The 17343-nt window shown below is 38.3% G+C and overlaps 1 protein-coding gene across 2 annotated transcripts in view; it reads left to right on the plus strand.

Moving 5' to 3' along the window:
• Positions 1 to 17343, plus strand: part of LOC150088095 (MAP kinase-interacting serine/threonine-protein kinase 1-like) — a 183230-nt gene that overhangs the window by 117359 nt on the left and 48528 nt on the right. For both annotated transcript variants that reach the window (XM_090369338.1, XM_090369337.1), the window contains exon 8: positions 16808 to 16900. In XM_090369338.1, the coding sequence (XP_090225464.1) occupies positions 16808 to 16900 (93 nt within the window). The remainder of the gene's footprint in view (positions 1 to 16807; positions 16901 to 17343) is intronic.

The following is a 17343-nucleotide window of genomic DNA, read 5'->3' on the forward strand; positions in this document are numbered from 1 at the left end:
TTTTTAACTGTCCAAAATGCAATTATCATTCAGATATTCAGCTACTATGACCATGCAAACAGAGGAAAAATGTGGATAACGCACTTCCGCAAAACAACAGATGATTATTTGTCGAAGTAAATTTAAATCACTCTTTCCTAATTCTCAAATAGGACGCTTACAGTCGATTCACAGCAGTGTCCAACCCTGTGATGAAAGCGAATACAGCATTTTAAATTTTGTTAATTATAAAAAAAAAAAAAAAAAAATTCTCATTAAATGTTTTGTTTAGTAAATGTAATCATGTATTGCACTTGAAAAAATTTTCAAATATTTTCAATCTTAAGCAGTGATCCTTTCGGGTTGTAAATTTTCTAAATTGAGCAAAAAAAGTAAAGTATTTTTTTGAAAAACAAAAGCTATATTTTTATGATTTTAATAAAATAGTGACATAGATTTGTTACACATAAAAGTATTGGGAATTTGCATTTTTTATAATATATAGTCTGAAAATAAAAAATGGTAACTGAAAACAGAAACTTGCTTTTACACGTAACAAGATATGGAAAATGTAATGCACTAATTTTTCTTGAATCACTCAGTGTGGCCCCCCGAAAAAAATCTAACTTTGAATATGGCTCCTGTATGGGAAAAGATTGGATGCCACTGCAGTAGAAGGTGAACCAGAGCCCATTGGGAATACCCCTTGATCTGCTCACTGTTGACCAGCGCGACTTCTCCGTATGTGGAACAGGTGGTCGGATAGGTTTTACCAGTTACCCCTAAATTGTAGAATGGTAATCTATTTAACTCTCAATTCTTGCTTAGCAGCAGCACTAATTTCCTAAGTTGCCTGAAAGCCAGAAGGGCAAACAGTGCTTACCCAGTTAAGTCTCTCCTAAGCCGTTCGTTATATGAAAATTTTCTTCGCTCAATGGAAACTATTTTAAATGTAATTTCCAAGGGGAATTCAAAAAAATTTGCTATAAAAGGAGTTCGTTAAACAGAAGTCAGACTGTGTAATTTAGAATTCTGAAAATGGTTATAAAGTTTTATTTAGAAAATATCATAACAATAGACAGTGAAAAATGCAAATTTAATTAAATAACTAAGCTCATTTGAAAAGTAGGTAAATGTGTGAAAAAATTTATTGAATATTACAGCATTCAAATGTCATAGGTTAATAAAGGTGCTGGTACGCCATACCATTGCGTACCGTCTCAAAAAAAGCACTATATATATGAAACAACGAGAAACTGGAGGAGTTCGTTTTTATTAACACCCAAGGCTAATATGAAAACAATCATGAGAAAGTTGCAGGAAAGGAATAGCTTCTTAAAGAGTTCTCATGTATGTTTTTGATTACTTGTTTTCAGATAGTTATTCTGGAGAAAGCTTTAAAATATTTCTCCAAATGCTGAGATTATTCTTTATTTAGAAGAAAAGAAATTTAGAGAGTGAGAGCGGCGTGTTTCCTTGAAATGGAATTGCACTGCACCAGTGTGTGTGTGTGTGTGTGTGTGTGTGTGTGTGTGCGTGTGTGCGCGCGCGCGTGTGTGTTTTTAATCCATAGGATTTTATTTTTCCATTTTTAGGAAATGGACTAAAATAAGTCCACTTGTAGAAAATGGACAAACTAGAATGGCAGTCATTTTATGCATTGAAAAATTGGTTCTTCACCCATGTGGGTCTGCACATCTAAGAAAAAAAAGTTGAAGAAAAGAGTCACATTTTGTTTGTCAGGTCCTCTCCCACAATTATTCCATGAAAAAACTAAAATATCATTTCAGAAACAAATTGACTTTCAATTATTAATCTTCTACTAATGAAAAATGCACACAGCTTTTTCATGCTAATAACTTGATGCATATCACAAGTATTAAGTGTATCTTTTTGGTTTGTAGTGGTTTGCTGCCTATCTTGTGTGTAACTTTTGAGATTGCCCATACTAGATGTACGCACTGTTTTTATTGTTAGTATATAACAGAGCTGTTATGCTCAATACATTCAATGTTGATATCAATATTTGTGGAAGAATAAGAAAGATTTCCCTCGATATTATACGTAGAACACTTCCGTATGATACTCTCCAGAAATTAAAACCAATAAAAGATCAACCAAAAATGATTACACTAAAAAAATCAATTGAAAACAAATTCAGAAATTAAAATTTAAAAAAAAATAAAAAATTAAAAGAAAATTACAATTAAACGTAAGTTTTGGAAAATTTTTTCCTTTCTGAAGCAGATAATGCTATTCGACCATGTGTCATGATCAAAGGAATGGAAATTAGTGAGTTTGAATCTTAAATAGAGAGATTTGTCCTTGTGCCTGCACGTGAAAGGCTATGCTTATTTGTCTTGCGCATGTGTGCAGAAGACCATGAATCAGAGATTGCATACGAACGTCAAACGTGAATATAACCTCTGTGCACAAACACACTGTGGGTGATCACCCAGGTGTGAACCAACGTAAACAGAGGTTGAGGTGTGGCACCCACACCACATGGAGGAATACCATCCCTCTATGTTACCAGGCAGTACTAGGGGGTAGATGACTCTCATCAACCGGTGCAATACCACCACTTTGCTTATTGGAGGCTTGAAGTAGTGGAATCCATGTTTAGTCTCTAGAGCTAAGTTCCGGTCAACTCTTCCCCATCTCTTCCAGTATGCAGTTTGACTGATGACTTTTGAGGTTATGATGAACATCATGGCGAGATCCAATCTTCCTTACGATTCGAGAGTACAGCTCTAAAATGGTGTTCGCAGGCTAGCCACTAGTTAGTACACCGGACTGAACCTGTTGGTAACTCTTTAGGAGGCTTCCAGATCAGCTAGTGTATAATCTTGCTACCTCTAATCTGCCAGATAGTGACTGGAGGGAGTCTGAGTAGTGTGTATGGGTGGCATTGTAATTTGCATCTACATTTAAACATGAGGAGTTATTAAGAGAGGAATGCCAGAAGTCCATCGGGTCCTTGAGGCTGTCACAGACATTCTCTCAGATATGCCAGACAAGCTGTATTTGCTACCTGGGAGTCTAAAATACTGATGGAACTGATATTCAGGTGACATTCAAGAAAAATGGACTCAATTTCGGCAGTCTGGATAGTCTGTGATGAAGGTGCAAATTCTCAGCTTGCACCTTCATGATGGTGAGACTGTTACTAATCCAGGGTATACAGACCATTCACAAGCACACTGTGGGAGACCATCCAGGTGTGAAAAAACATAAGCAGGAGTCGAGGTGTGGTGCCCACACCACATGGAGAAATGCCACCCCTCTGTGCTTACCAGGCAATACTAGATGGTAGATGACTCAACTGGTGCAATACCACCACTTTGTTTATTGGAGGCTTGAAGTGGTGGAACCCATGTTTAGTCTCCAGAGCTAATGCAGGGAGTCTGTGAAGTGTGTGTGTTCGGGGTCATTGTTGAGGCCACATTATGGCAAGGATCTGGGTATATTCTTACCATGTATATGCCGTATCCAAAAATTTCATTATTTCATACAGCATTGTCCCCCCCCCCACTCTTTTTTTTACTATTGAATACACTATGAATTGTCAAACTAATAGAGTAAGCTTATCTGCAAAAAGATCCAAATCTCCCAAACAGTTTCTAGTTCATTTCACAAATATACGTGGTCTCAATTCTAATCTCAATGATGTCCATTTCCACTTACAGTCTGCCAATCTGCATGTACTTTTCCTGACTGAATCTCAGTTATCGGTTGATTCAACTACTGCTCATCTCAATGCCCAAATTATTCGCTGTATGATTCCTTTCGCCTCAAAGGTGGTACTTGTGCATATTGGTAATTTGGAATCTCCTATTTTCAATCTTCTCTGGCTTAAAATCTCTCTACCTCTCTTCGAAACTTGACTTTCTCCAGTCCCCACTTGTCTTTCTCACAAGGTAATTTTCCTTGGTGATTTTAATGTTCACAACTCCAGCTGGCTTCTGTTTTCTAGTCACACTGACCCAGCTGGTCAAGATACTGAGGCTTTTGCAATTACTAATGACCTTGCACAGATGTTCATTTACCTACAAGAATACTGGACAATCCTAACAATACAGCCAACACGCTTGATCTTTTTCTCACAAACAACCCTTCTAAGTACACGGTGGAAGTGAGTGGTCCTTTAGGCATTTCAGATCACAACTTTGGTGATTGTCTCTTCTCCAATGGAGCCTTTATCCTATGGCTATTCCCAACCTCGGGTTGTTTCACATTACAATAATGCAAAATATGATGACCTGCGAGATTTCTTTTCCTTGGTCGGATTAATGTTTCAAAACTTCTGATTTCAACGTTTGCTCAGATTATGGAGCCTACACCAAAGCTCACAATAATTGTAAAGCAGTTATTAACCAGCCCAAACTAGATTTTGAACAGGCTAAGAGTAGAAAACTTGCTTCTTGCCCTAATGGTAGCTGAGCATTCTAGTCTCTTGCCAAAGCTATTGGCTGCAACTTTTGCCCACCTCTGTCAAAACCAGATGGTTCTGTTGTCACTTCAGCCAAGGATAAAGCTCACCTGCTAACATTCCATTTTTCTTCCAACTCATGTATTAATGATCTTGGTAAAACACCCCCCACCATTCCAAACACACTCCATTCAATGCCTCCTGTGGTCTTCCATCAAAAGGATGTCAGAAGGATAGTGACGAATCTTGGTGCTAAGAAAGCTCCAGGCCCTGATGGTGTTTCTCCACTTGTTCTCCAAAACCATGCTCCTGAACTTACCCCCGTTCTTTGCAGCCTTTTTTCACTTCCTTATTCCCAAGATATTTTTTCTTCTGCTTTGAAATTTGCTCATATCCAGCCAGTTCCTAAAAAAGTTGACAAATCCCTGCCATCCAATTATTGTCCCATTGGAATTACTTCTACTCTTTCTAAAGTAATGGAGAAATCAATTAATCACCAACTCTTAAATTACCTAGAAACCTTCTGTCTGATCAACGATTGCCAGTATGGATTCCGTCAATGTCGATCCACTGGTGATATTCTGGCTTATGTTACCCATTTATGGACAAATTCAGTGAAAAAGTTTGAAACACCAGCAGTGGAAAGAGATCATTAACATCTCAAAGGCTTTCAATCGTGTTTCGCATAAAGGTCTTCTAAATAAACTTCCATTTTATGGTTTGCCAACTGTTTTTTTGTAATAGGTTATCCAGTTTTCTCTCGAATAGCTCACTGAGGGTGATGGTAGATGGCTCTGTCTTTTAACTTTTCCACTAATGCCAGTGTCCCCCAAAGTTCAGTTCTTTCCCCCACTCTTTTCCTCTTGTATATTAATGATCTCCTTCCATTGACTAGAAATTCTATCCATAGTTTTTCCGATGAAAGCACATTGCATTCCACTTTCTATTTTGAGAAACCTTGCTCTGCTCAATCAGCTTCAACTTCTCGAATTTCCGCTACCAATTCCTTAAATGCCGATCTCCAGGTAATTCTCCAGTGGAGCAAAGACAACTTAGCTGATTCCAATTCTTCTAAAACTGTCTTGTTTTACATCTCATGAAAAGGATTCTTCTACTCCTATGCTTATCTTTGGTGACACTCCAATTTCTAGGCAAAATGATATATCTCTTTTGGGGATTAGCCTGACGTCTAATCTCTCTTGGCACAAGCACATTACAATTATTGCTTCATCAGCATCTAAAGACTTGGTTTTCTCATTTGCTCTCGGCGTTACTCTTTTTCCAAACAGCTGTTCACTCTGTACAAATTGTAAATCTGCTCTACCATGGAATATTGTTCCCACATCTGGGGCGGTGTGCCCAAAACCTCTCACAGGTTTCTTAGATTCCATTCAGAAGAGGGCAGTTAGGTTAATTAATGACTCATCTCTAACACAGTCTCTCCACTCGCTGTCTCACAGACGTACTGTTTCTGCTGCACGACTTTTCTACAGATACTTCCATGGGCACTGTTCTTCTGAATTGGCTTCTATAATTCCTGCTTTCTCTTTCAAATCAGTCCGAACTTGTGCTGCCTCCAACCAACATCCATTTACTGTCCAATTTCAAACTCACAGAACCAGCTTTTCTGGAACAACCTTCTTTCATACGTATATCCTGAAAATTAGTCTACAGAAGTTCGAGTCTAATGTCAACAAATATCTTCTTTCGTCTTCTCAATCTCCAAGCACAGTACTAAGTACTAGAATTCTCATTTAATCTAATTTCGGCAGTTTCTGCAATTAATAGTCTCGTATAATTATGTTGGACACTTAAGTATTAAGTTATAGAAGTTATAGACACTTAAATATTTTGGCCTTGTTAAATAAAAATGTGTTTTTCGTTAACTACATGAAAAGCTAATTCTGGCGCTGCTGAATGAGAAGTGGTGTTTTACGCTGATATTCAGCAGGAATCACTTATATCATTGATAAGACTAGTCACAAGAAATGTATACCAAGTCATATGTCTCACGAAAGAGTAACACTCTGAGTGATTGTTCAGTATAGCGTGTAATTTCCTATTGGTGTGGGTCTTAAATTCGGTATCTTTAAAGAATCTGTTTAAGCTGTTTGTGCTACTGTTCACCCTATAGGACAGAAATAAAGTATTTTATGATGCTCCTATTGGTTGGTGTAGTTTTTTTATCCTATCTTTAGCTTGTACCCTAATTCGGTTTATTGTACAAAGGGGGTAACTCCTGTTTAAGAATCTTCTGGTTAATATCTGTATTTCTGAGTCTAAAGCAGTTTCCGTCGTTGAATATTTATAGGAATTGAGAAACTGATTAAAGATAATACACTTTTTCTAGGGGCCCAGTGCCAACTGTGTTTCCGTGGCCAAGCGATTCTCGTGCGATTGAAAAGCGTTTTTCTCTAAGCGACTAGGTTCTCTTTTGTTTTCTCCCTTGCTTATTAAACTTTTCCATTGAGTAGCCCTACTTTCTTAAAAGCACTAAGAAAAGAGCCCAGAAGAAGGAACGAACCTTTTTCTTTAATTTAATTCGTCTTACTAACTGTACTAACCTAAACGCTTGGCCACAAGCGGCACTGTTCCTGCCTCCCCTTGCCGGGGCTGGTAATCTGGGCAGTAAAAATATACGCCCAGGGCTAAAAGGAGCTAACATGGATACGAGTAGTTATCCAACTTTAGAGCCATCAAGCTCAAGGTCAGAAATTCCTGACAACGACCGTGACACCAACCAGCCCAAAAGGCTTAGAATGGAACCTCAATGCCATGATGAATTACCAAATTTCTTGGCGATTCATTCTTTATCCTTCCAACCTGTAGGCAAATTATCACCATTCTTGATTCAAAAATATTTGGAATCAATTACTGGATCACCAAAAATGGTGAAAAGACTACATTCCGGAAATCTCATTGAAACTGCCACCGCTAAACATTCTGAGTGGCTCTTAAACACAACATCATTTTGTGGGCTCACAGTATCAATTACTCCACACAGAACCTTAAATTCATCAAAGGATGTAATCAGTGAGTGGGACTTAATTACAGTCTCGGAAGAAGAGCTACTTCAAGAACTAAGTAGTCAAAAAGTTACAAATGTGAAACAGATTATGACTAAAAAAGATGGAAATCTCACTCCAACGAGATCCATCATTTTAACATTCAGTACGCCAGACTTACCATCCTCAATTAAAGCTGGCTATTTGAATTGTCGTATTAGACCATATATCCCGAATCCCGTTCGCTGCTTCAAATGCCAGAAATACGGGCATTCGCAGCAGGCATGGAGAGGTGAGGCCATATGTCCCATCTGTGGCTCTAAAGATCACACTCAAGTGGATTGCTCTGTCAAAACCCGTTTGTCCAAAACTGCAAAGAAAGCCACCCAGCTTTTTCCAAAACATGTGAGCTATGGATTACAGGAAAGAAAATAGAAAATAAAGTCACCTTTCCTGAGGCACGTAGACAAGTTATGTCGACCATGCCTAGTAGTCGTTCCTATGCAGCTCGCACTCGGAACTTCGTTTCTACTGCAGCTCAAAAGAGATGTATCAGTTCCACCTAACACCTCTCTAGCGAACTGGCTCAAATCTACACTTTCAACCTCAAAGAAAGATAATCCTCCAAAAAGAACTAGCAAAGCCACAAATACTCCAGTCAGCATTCCTACTCATAACCCATCAGTCCCAGTTGGAAAAGAACAATTAAAATCTGAATCCGTCTCTAAAAAAATGGAATCTCCCTCCAAAAGCATGGATGTAGATGAGCTGCTAGACAATGAGGAACCTATTCTAGAACTCCATGCAGATGACACTATGGATACTGGACACCCCACATTCTCAAAAAAAGGACCGGAAAAAATGTCCCACGTACAGAAACAGTCAGACGAATCACCCGCAGGTAAACCTAAATAATGAATAAGATCATACAATGGAATTGCAGAGGACTAAGCACTCATTCTGATGACGTAAGAGATTTAATGGCTCAATTTAATCCCATAGATGTATGCTTACAGGAAACATGCTTGTCACCCCAAGTTTTGCTAAAATTTTCAAGTTATACCATTTACAGACAAGATAAGGAACTCTGTATCACCTGCACGTGGAGGAGTTGCTATTCTTGTTAACGCTAACATACCATCTAGGCTGATCCAATTGAGAACTACTCTAGAAGCTGTGGCAGCTCGCCTTGCAGTTGGTACGTCATTTACCATTGTTTCCATTTATATTCCGCCATCTGCACCACTTCTGCTTTCAGAACTTGACAACCTCATTGCACAACTCCCAACTCCAATTTGTCTTTTTGGTGACTTTAATGGACACCATCCATTGTGGGGATCGGCCACAATGGATATAAGAGGCAAATTGATGGAGGAATTCATGCATAATAATGATCTTAATTTATTGAATTCTGGATCTCCTACCTACATCCACTTAGCAACCGGAACTGCTTCTGCAATAGAGTTGTCAGTTTGTTCACCATCCATATTTCCAATCATGACATGGTTGGTATTAACCGATCCCTTCAACAGTGATCACTTTCCAATTATTTGCTCGCTACAAACAGGGGTAACTTCAAATCCTCACCAACGATCCACTTGGCAGTTTAAAAAAGCAAACTGGGGTGGCTATTCTGCCCAGATACGCTTAGACAGATTTTATGTTCAAAGACAACATATTGATGATGTAAACACTTACATAACCAATCAGATTCTGACTGCAGCTAAGGCCTCCATTCCAAAATCTACACCATATCGAAAACACAGAAATCACTGGTGGAATACAGATTGTTTAATTGCCAAACAAGGAAAAAAAAACCGTGCCTGGAATCATTTCCGCAAGTATCCCACCACTAGCAACCTAATTGCTTTTAAAAGACTAAAAGCAAAAGCTAGACAAGTTAGGCGGAAAGCAAAACGGGATTCATGGATTGCTTTTGCCTTCATTATTACCAAAGACACGGACACACAAGTCATCTGGAAAGGAATACAGGCACTAAATGACAAATTTGCTTGGCTGCCCTCTCCGATACTTGATTGGAAAGGGAAAGACATTTCTACTCCCGAAGAAGTTGCAAATGCATTAGCAGAATCATTTGCAAAAATCTCAGCTTCTGCCACCTATGCCTCCACCTTTCAGAACATCAAAGCAGGTGCAGAATGGTATAAAATTAACTTCCCCACGCGCCGCTCATTCCCATACAACCAACAGTTTACGTTAATAGAACTTCAAGAACCATTAAACAGATCTTCCAATAGAGCTGCAGGTCCAGATGGAGTTCATTACATTATGTTAAAGCATTTACTTGGAGAAGACTTGAGAACCCTATTAATTTTTACAATCGGATCTTCTCTGATAGTGCCTATCCATCTTCATGGCGCCATTCGTTCATTATCGCCTTACCAAAACCAGGAAAAAATCCTTCCTGTGTTGAAAACTACAGGCCAATATCTCTTACGAGCTGCATGGAAAAAATTTTCGAAAGAATGGTTCATACTAGGCTCACTTACATCCTGAAGTCAGAGAATCTCCTTCCAGATCACCTTTCTACTTTGGTTGATCTTTGGCTTTCTACTTTGGTTGATTTATTTTTTCTACTCGAAAAAAATAGATCAATGCTAGATGTGCTCATTAAAGCCGAGTCTCATATCCGAAATGCCTTTGTCATGAAACAACATCTAGTCATGGTCAATTTAGATCTTGAAAAGGCATTTGACACTACATGGCGGCATGGTATTATTATGGACCTTTACCATCTGGGGCTTAGGGGTCATTTGCCAGAAATAATTCAGAATTTCCTGCAATTGCGCTCTTTTCAAGTCCGATACAAAAATGTCCTCTCTACATCTCACATTCAGGAAGAGGGAGTCCCGCAGGGATTAATACTCAGTCCAACACTGTTTTCAATCCGAGTTAGCAGCATGACACGAGATATCCCAAAAACTCTTCAAACTTATGTATGCAGATGATCTTACCATTTCCTGTCAATCTCAAAGTATGAATACCATTGAACGGCAGCTACAACTTGCCATAACCAAAATAGAATCTTGGACTTCATGGAACGGTTGCAGATTGTCAGAAAAGAAATGCACTGTCACTCACTTTTGCAAGAAGCGAGCTCTCCATCCCAAACCTGAACTACAAATAAACAGTACTCCAATCCCGCTCGTTAACACTTTAATTTCTTGGACTACTATTAGACCGCAAACTAAATTTCCAAGCTCCCATCACTTATTTGAGAACTTCTTGTTTAAAGCATTTAAATATACTTTGTTCGGTCTCATCTATGTCATGGGGAGCTGATCGGTGTACTTTGCTGCATCTTTATAGAAGTTTAATCCGTTCACAACTAGATTATGGTTGTCCAGTGTATGACTCTGCCAGGAGCACTACTTTAAAACTGCTATATATGATTCGTCACAGAGCTCTGAGGACTGCGCTGGGAGCTTTCAGGACTTCTCCGATCCAAAGTCTATATATTGAAGTGCATGATCCCCCATTACACCTGCATAGAAAAACACTACTGCTTCACTACACTGCTAAGATCCAGAGTCTACCATCGCACCCAAGTTGGGAGTATCTCTATAATACTCGTTAGGAAGCCTTCTATGAGAGCAAGCCAAATGAAAATAGACCCGCCTCGCCTCTCTCAGGATCAAAGAGCTTGTTCAGACTTGGAATGTCAATTTAAATGAAATTTTCCAAGACACAACTACACCTGTTGCTCCTTGGACATATGTCTGTCTCTCAAGATACACACTTCCTCCAGTGGGGAAAATATACCTTCCTGCAATATCAGACAGTTACATTCAGCTCAACCATGCCTGTAAAATTTATACGGATGGTTCAAAAACTGAGAGTACGGTAGGGGTGCTGCGGTGGTTTTTTTCCCTTTATGTACAAGTTCAGCCACACTACCGCTTGCCTGCAGCGTCTTCACAGCTGAATTATATGCCATTAAGTTAGCTCTTAGTAAGATAATTGAGCTTTCCATCTCACCTGCCATAATTTACACAGATTCTCTGTGCTGTCTACCATAAGGAAGAATTCCTCCATTTCTCACCCTACATCGAAACAGATTCATTCCCAGCTATTCACTCGCAGTGTGTCCAATCAGTCAATCAGTTTTTGCTGGATCCCTGGCCATTCAGGCATTCCAGGAAATGAAAGTGCTGACTTTGCCGCTAAACATCCTCAACCTGCTCTCTCACAACATCCTCAGGTTCCTTTCTCTGATTTTAAGTGTGTCATACGCAAAGCCTGCTACGACAAATGGTCACAGACCTGGAAAAGTAACACTAACAATAAACTTTACCAGATAAAAGAACCACCAAAGCTGTGACTGTCTGGCTTCCAAAGAAACAGATGAGAGGAAGTGGTACTGGCAAGACTCAGAATTGGATACACTCACCATACTCATCTCTTCCTATTATTGGGTGAAAGCCCACCACAGTGCTCATCCTGTCAAATGCAACTCACAATCCGTCATTTCCTGGTTGATTGTCTCTTACATTCAACAATTCAGTCAAACGCTTTTCAGTCACTCTCTACATTGAATACATCACCTGATTTATCTTGCATCTTAGGAAATGAAGCAAATATTGAAGAACTTTTATTATATCTAAAACATATATTGGTTTGTACAGAATCATATAATTTAATCTCTCTAACAATATGCTTTTTGTCAATTAACGATGAAGAGACACAATTTGGCCTTAGTAGCCCTTGTGTCTTTAAACTGAACTAAAACAACAACACCTTTTCTAGGTGAACGGATGATAGCTGTTATAATGTAGAAGCATACCGGTGTTTGATGGTTTACAATAGATGTTAAATTGGATTTTATTCAAGTCCCGAGTAGGCATGAAATTTAGAAATTTAATGACTTAGTATCCATATTTTTCCTTTCCAATGTAAATTTGAGTCTAGGATGAATATTATTAAAATGAATGTAAGATGTCATGAATAGTGCTACTATCAGAAATAACCAGAACATTGTTTAAATACCTTCTGTGGTATATGATACGGGGTAGAAAAGGCATCAGATGTATTTGCTCAATCGTTGAGAGATATATCTCTGATATTAAGCCACTTAGACTCAATCCCATTGGCAAACCAAAAATTTGTTTATATACTTTGTCTTGAAAGGTGATATATTCAGCTTCAACTAGAAGTTTATTTAACTGAAAAATTTCTTTAATAGGAAGCTTCGTATAATTAATTGGTATAGCTGTTATTTACCCTATCCCAAAGAATATCTAATGTTGTATTCAACGTTTACATTCGTATATAAGGAAGTAACATCCAATATGAATATCATTATCGCTGAGTCTACAGTCCTTAAGGTTATTAAATAATGTATCATTTTTTATCTCATATTGTTATCGCCTGTCTAAAGGTTTTATAATACTATAAACATGGGTGGCTAAGTATAAAAATGCTGAGGTTTTGTAAGAAACAATGGGCTGAATAGGAAATCTTGTCTTATGCAGTTTTTAAAACTGCAGGAATGTTGTATGATCTGGCCTTCAATTCCTTTAACTGAGACATGGTAATATAGTCATTTTTTTGATACGTGGTTAATGTTTTATTGTACTGATTGACCAAATTGGTAAATAGTCCCGGATCTACTTAGAGATAAGTAGAGGTATCTGATATAATTGAATCTAACTTGTTTATATAATCAGTTTTATCAAGAACAGTAGTGTGTCAGTTATCTGGAATAATTGATGTTAGACATTTTCCAGATAATCGAACAAACCGGATAATTTTTCCGGTAAGATTAAACAAATTTAATCTTACCTTACGATTAAATTAAATAAAAAAAATTATAAACCAGTCTCGGAAAACAGAAATATCCATCCAGGCATTTTTATACAAAACAAGAAAATTAGAAAGATTTTTAAATGCTCTCGGTTTTTTCGACTTACCGATAACGAGCACGGACAATCTGTGCATCCCAGTGGCATTTGCACACATAGCAATTTTAACTCTCTTTACTCATCTAACTTAGTGCAGGCATTTCTCTTTTAGTGGCTAAGGTTTTTCTTGGTAATCTAAGCCAGTCTCGAAGCATTTTCTTTCTTATAATTTGCTATAACTGTAGCGAACTTATTTTTTAAAGGACAGCTCTGCCGATTCATCTGCAGAAAGTTTCTTGCCTTGAATATCTAGTTCACGTATACCGTGTCTCAGTTTAAAGTTTTTTAGCCAACCTGTGCTTAAAATCTTCATTACCTATTAATTTTCGATTAAAATCCAATGCTTTTTCGCACAACATTGGGCCAGACACTGGTTCACCTAAACTTCACTCTGAAGAAAACAAAAAAATAAAAATGAGTACTCTCTAAAGTGGCATTTTCAGGTTTTGACATAGTCTTTTTACTGCTAGATCCTCATTCACTATCCATAATCGACACAAATTCTGTTATAGCATTGGAATTTTTCTTGATGTCGTAAATTGTTGAAGTCGCCACATTAAACTCTTTGAAGAGATTTCTAAATTTTCACCACTTCTAATTCTATTAATTTCTGTTTTTTGTTGCAATGTTAAAACTACGTGTTTTCTTTTTGTTCACATTTTACCGTAAAAAAAAAATAAATTGCACAGTTTCGGGCAGATATTATTCTTACCGAATCTGGAGCTAAACTAATCTGAAATTCACTCATGGTTTCCGAGAAAACCCAGTAGTCTCTGTGATATTTTTCTAAAGCACATTTCTGAAGGTTATATAGAATTCTTGACGTGAAATTTTGCACTCAAACTGCAGTTGACACTCCACTTGTGAAGACAGCCTACTACTGTTATTTTGGCTGTAAGGTAGGGGATGAAAACGAACCCTGGGCACCTCATATTTGCTGCAACACACGTGCTGTAAATCTCCGTGGATGGTTTAATAACAAAGGATGTTAATGCCTTTTGCCATCCCAATGATTTGGAGGGAGCCTTCAAATCATGTAAATGACTTATTTTTGCATGGTGCCTCCTCTTCAGCATGGCATGTCAAAAAAAAGGAAGTGGACTGTAAAGTATCATCAATTAGGCTGCAATGTCACTGAAAATCCACTTTCTCGATTCTCATCTGGACTTCTTCCCTGACAACTGTGGTGCAGTGTGTGACAAGCATGGTGAGCGATTCCACCAAGACATTTTGGCAATGGGAAGAAGATATTGGGGTAGGTGGAATGCTTCTTCATCAGCTATTCGACCAGTGGCACATGGGGATGGTCTTCCTGTACCTCACCCTCCAGTAGATTACATTTTGGAGTCTGATGAAGGTGGGGACAATGTGAGGAATGATGGTCAACCTGGGCCTTCAACATCACAGGATCCTGATTTTGTGCCAGAACCTGAGTCACCGAGTGAGTCGCACAGAATCACTCAAAGTGAACTAAGTGATCTATCAAAAGATAAAGCAGAGCTTCTGGGATCAAGGCTCCAACAGTGGAATCTTCTGCAAACAAATGTCAAGGGTCAATGTACAGGAGCAGGCAGAATGCTTTGCCTCCATATTTTAAAAATGAAAACAATCTTGTTGCTTGTTGTAATGTCAGTGGTTTGATGACAGCTTTAAATGTAGAGCACATACAACCCACAGGACTGGAGGCTATTCATAGACTCGTCAATGCTAAGTTTAAAAGCTGTTTTGCTCTACAATGCCAATGCTCTTCCTTCAATTCCTCTAAGCTGTGCTGTCGACATGAAGGAAATCTGCGCAGTAGCACAGTGGTATTGTCACTGTCCTCCCTACACCGGGTGGAAAAGGCCCTGGTTCAAATCCCGTCGATGACACGAGGAACTTTAGTAGGCTTTTTTTAATCGGTGGCTGAGTTAGTCTGTTTCAGGCGTAGATATCAAGGTTTTCTCCCCAGAAACTGGGGTTTTTTTTTGTCCAGTAAACAGGCAAATCAACCAGAGAACACTCCAATTTACAGACAAAATAAATATATGGGTAGATGTAATCATTTACAGGGGACCCTAATATCATAACTTGTAATTTGTCCACATGAAGGAGACATATGAGAAACAATTAAATACAAAGACCACTAATGGCAGATCAGTAGCGACTTGAAGGTGATTGCAATACTGCTGGGCATGCTGGGATACACGAAGTACTGCTGTTTCCTGTGTGACTGGGATAGTCGAGGTAGGTCCTCACACTCCAAGAAAAAAGTCTGGCCTATAAGGGAAAATCTGCACTCCAGGGAAAAAAATGTCCAGCACAATCCTCTGGTTGATCAGAGCAAAATTCTTCTCCCCCCCCCCCCCCCGCACATCAAACTGGGACTCATGAAGAACTTTGTTAAGGGGATGAATCAGGATGGAGAAGCTTTCAAGTACCTGAGAGGACAATTTCCACTGTTGAATGATGCTAAGGTTAAGGAAGGAATCTTTTTTGGTCTGCAAATTTGTGAACTTTTAAAGGATGAAAACAAGTGAATCCTCCAGGGTAATGAGAATGCAGCTTGGGAAGCCTTTAAAAGTGTTGTGCATGACTTCCTGGGAAACTGAAGAGCTGGAAACTCTGTTGAGACTGAACAACCTTCTAGAAAAGTATCATCAATTAGGCTGCAATGTCACTGAAAATCCATTTTCTCGGTTCTTATCTTGACTTCTTCCCTGACAACTGTGGTGCAGTGTGTGTGACGAGCATGGTGATCGATTCCACCAAGACATTTTGGCAATGGGAAGATATCGGGTTAGGTGGAATGCTTCTATGCTTGCTGACTATTGTTGGACAGTAACAAGAGATGCCCCAGAAGTGAAATACAAGCAACAAGCGAAAAGAATGCGCTGTCATGAATGGGCCACATTTTGAGAAAATACTTTCGGTTCCTGTGCAGTTTTCTTGTGTTCTTGTTTTTTATGTTTTAATTAAACACAACTGATTTATGTTGTATCAAGGAAATGTAAATATGATTACTTTTCACTCTGACTACTACTGAAATTACTATATTCTTAGACAACAGCAAAACTACCGTATATCAAAAACTAGAGCTAATAAAAAATTTCTGAAGTCATTCGTTTTTTCTCGACCTAAAATTAGTAAAGTTTGCCTATTTTAAGAAAGGAGACAAATTCAAAGAATTTTTTTGTTGAACAGTGATACTAACATGAAATATTGAAGTATGTGTAAAGTACAAATACTGAAAATGTACGTGTACACAGCTTATAATACATTCCTCTCAAAAATTAGTTTGCTGTATGGTACAAGCTGGCAAAAATCTTATAAAGCTTCTATTTGTTTAGTGAATGTAAAATATTCTTAAATGTTTTCTTTTACAAGTTTAAATTATAATCCAAGAGCCAGACTGAAAGCTCAGGAAATGTGTTTTTCTGTTATAAAAAAAATATTATTTTCATAGAAATAAGGTTCAGTCTTTATTATAGGTTTGTCCGGTGAAAATATGTGACTTTGATTTGGGAAGTGGGATTATCTTTAATAGTACTACCCCTGTTAGCACTCCGGAACTGTTAACACCAGTGAGTATGCCAATATTTTTACATTTTGAAACAGTTGTTATTCATGTGATAGAATTACCTAATTTTTGAAAGACGAGGAATAATTAATTCTGATTACAGATTAAAAAACATTGCATTTCAACAACTTTTTTTAAAAGACTGCAAAAAACATTCCACTAACAGCCATTTTATATGTCAGTTTTGTTTCAAACTCGATATTGTTGTGAAGTCTAGAATACAGAGATGACCGTTGGCCCACATGGCATCTTGGTAGACTGGCCGTCAGTCTACTACTGGGGATTCAGGAGAGATAAGGAGGATATTCTGTTCAGGAGAGATAGGGAGGTACATAGTGGTAGGGGAGTGTTTCTGATCAATAACTGCCTGAAGGTAGCAAGGATGCTTACTTAAGTCAGATCAAGGTAACATGGATGGTGAGTCAGTATGGTGTGGAGCAAATTATT

The sequence above is a fragment of the Mastigoproctus giganteus genome, chromosome 3 (assembly GCF_048544385.1).
Source record: "Mastigoproctus giganteus isolate SK-2022 chromosome 3, ASM4854438v1, whole genome shotgun sequence".
In the NCBI taxonomy this organism is placed as follows: Eukaryota; Metazoa; Arthropoda; class Arachnida; order Uropygi; family Thelyphonidae; genus Mastigoproctus; species Mastigoproctus giganteus.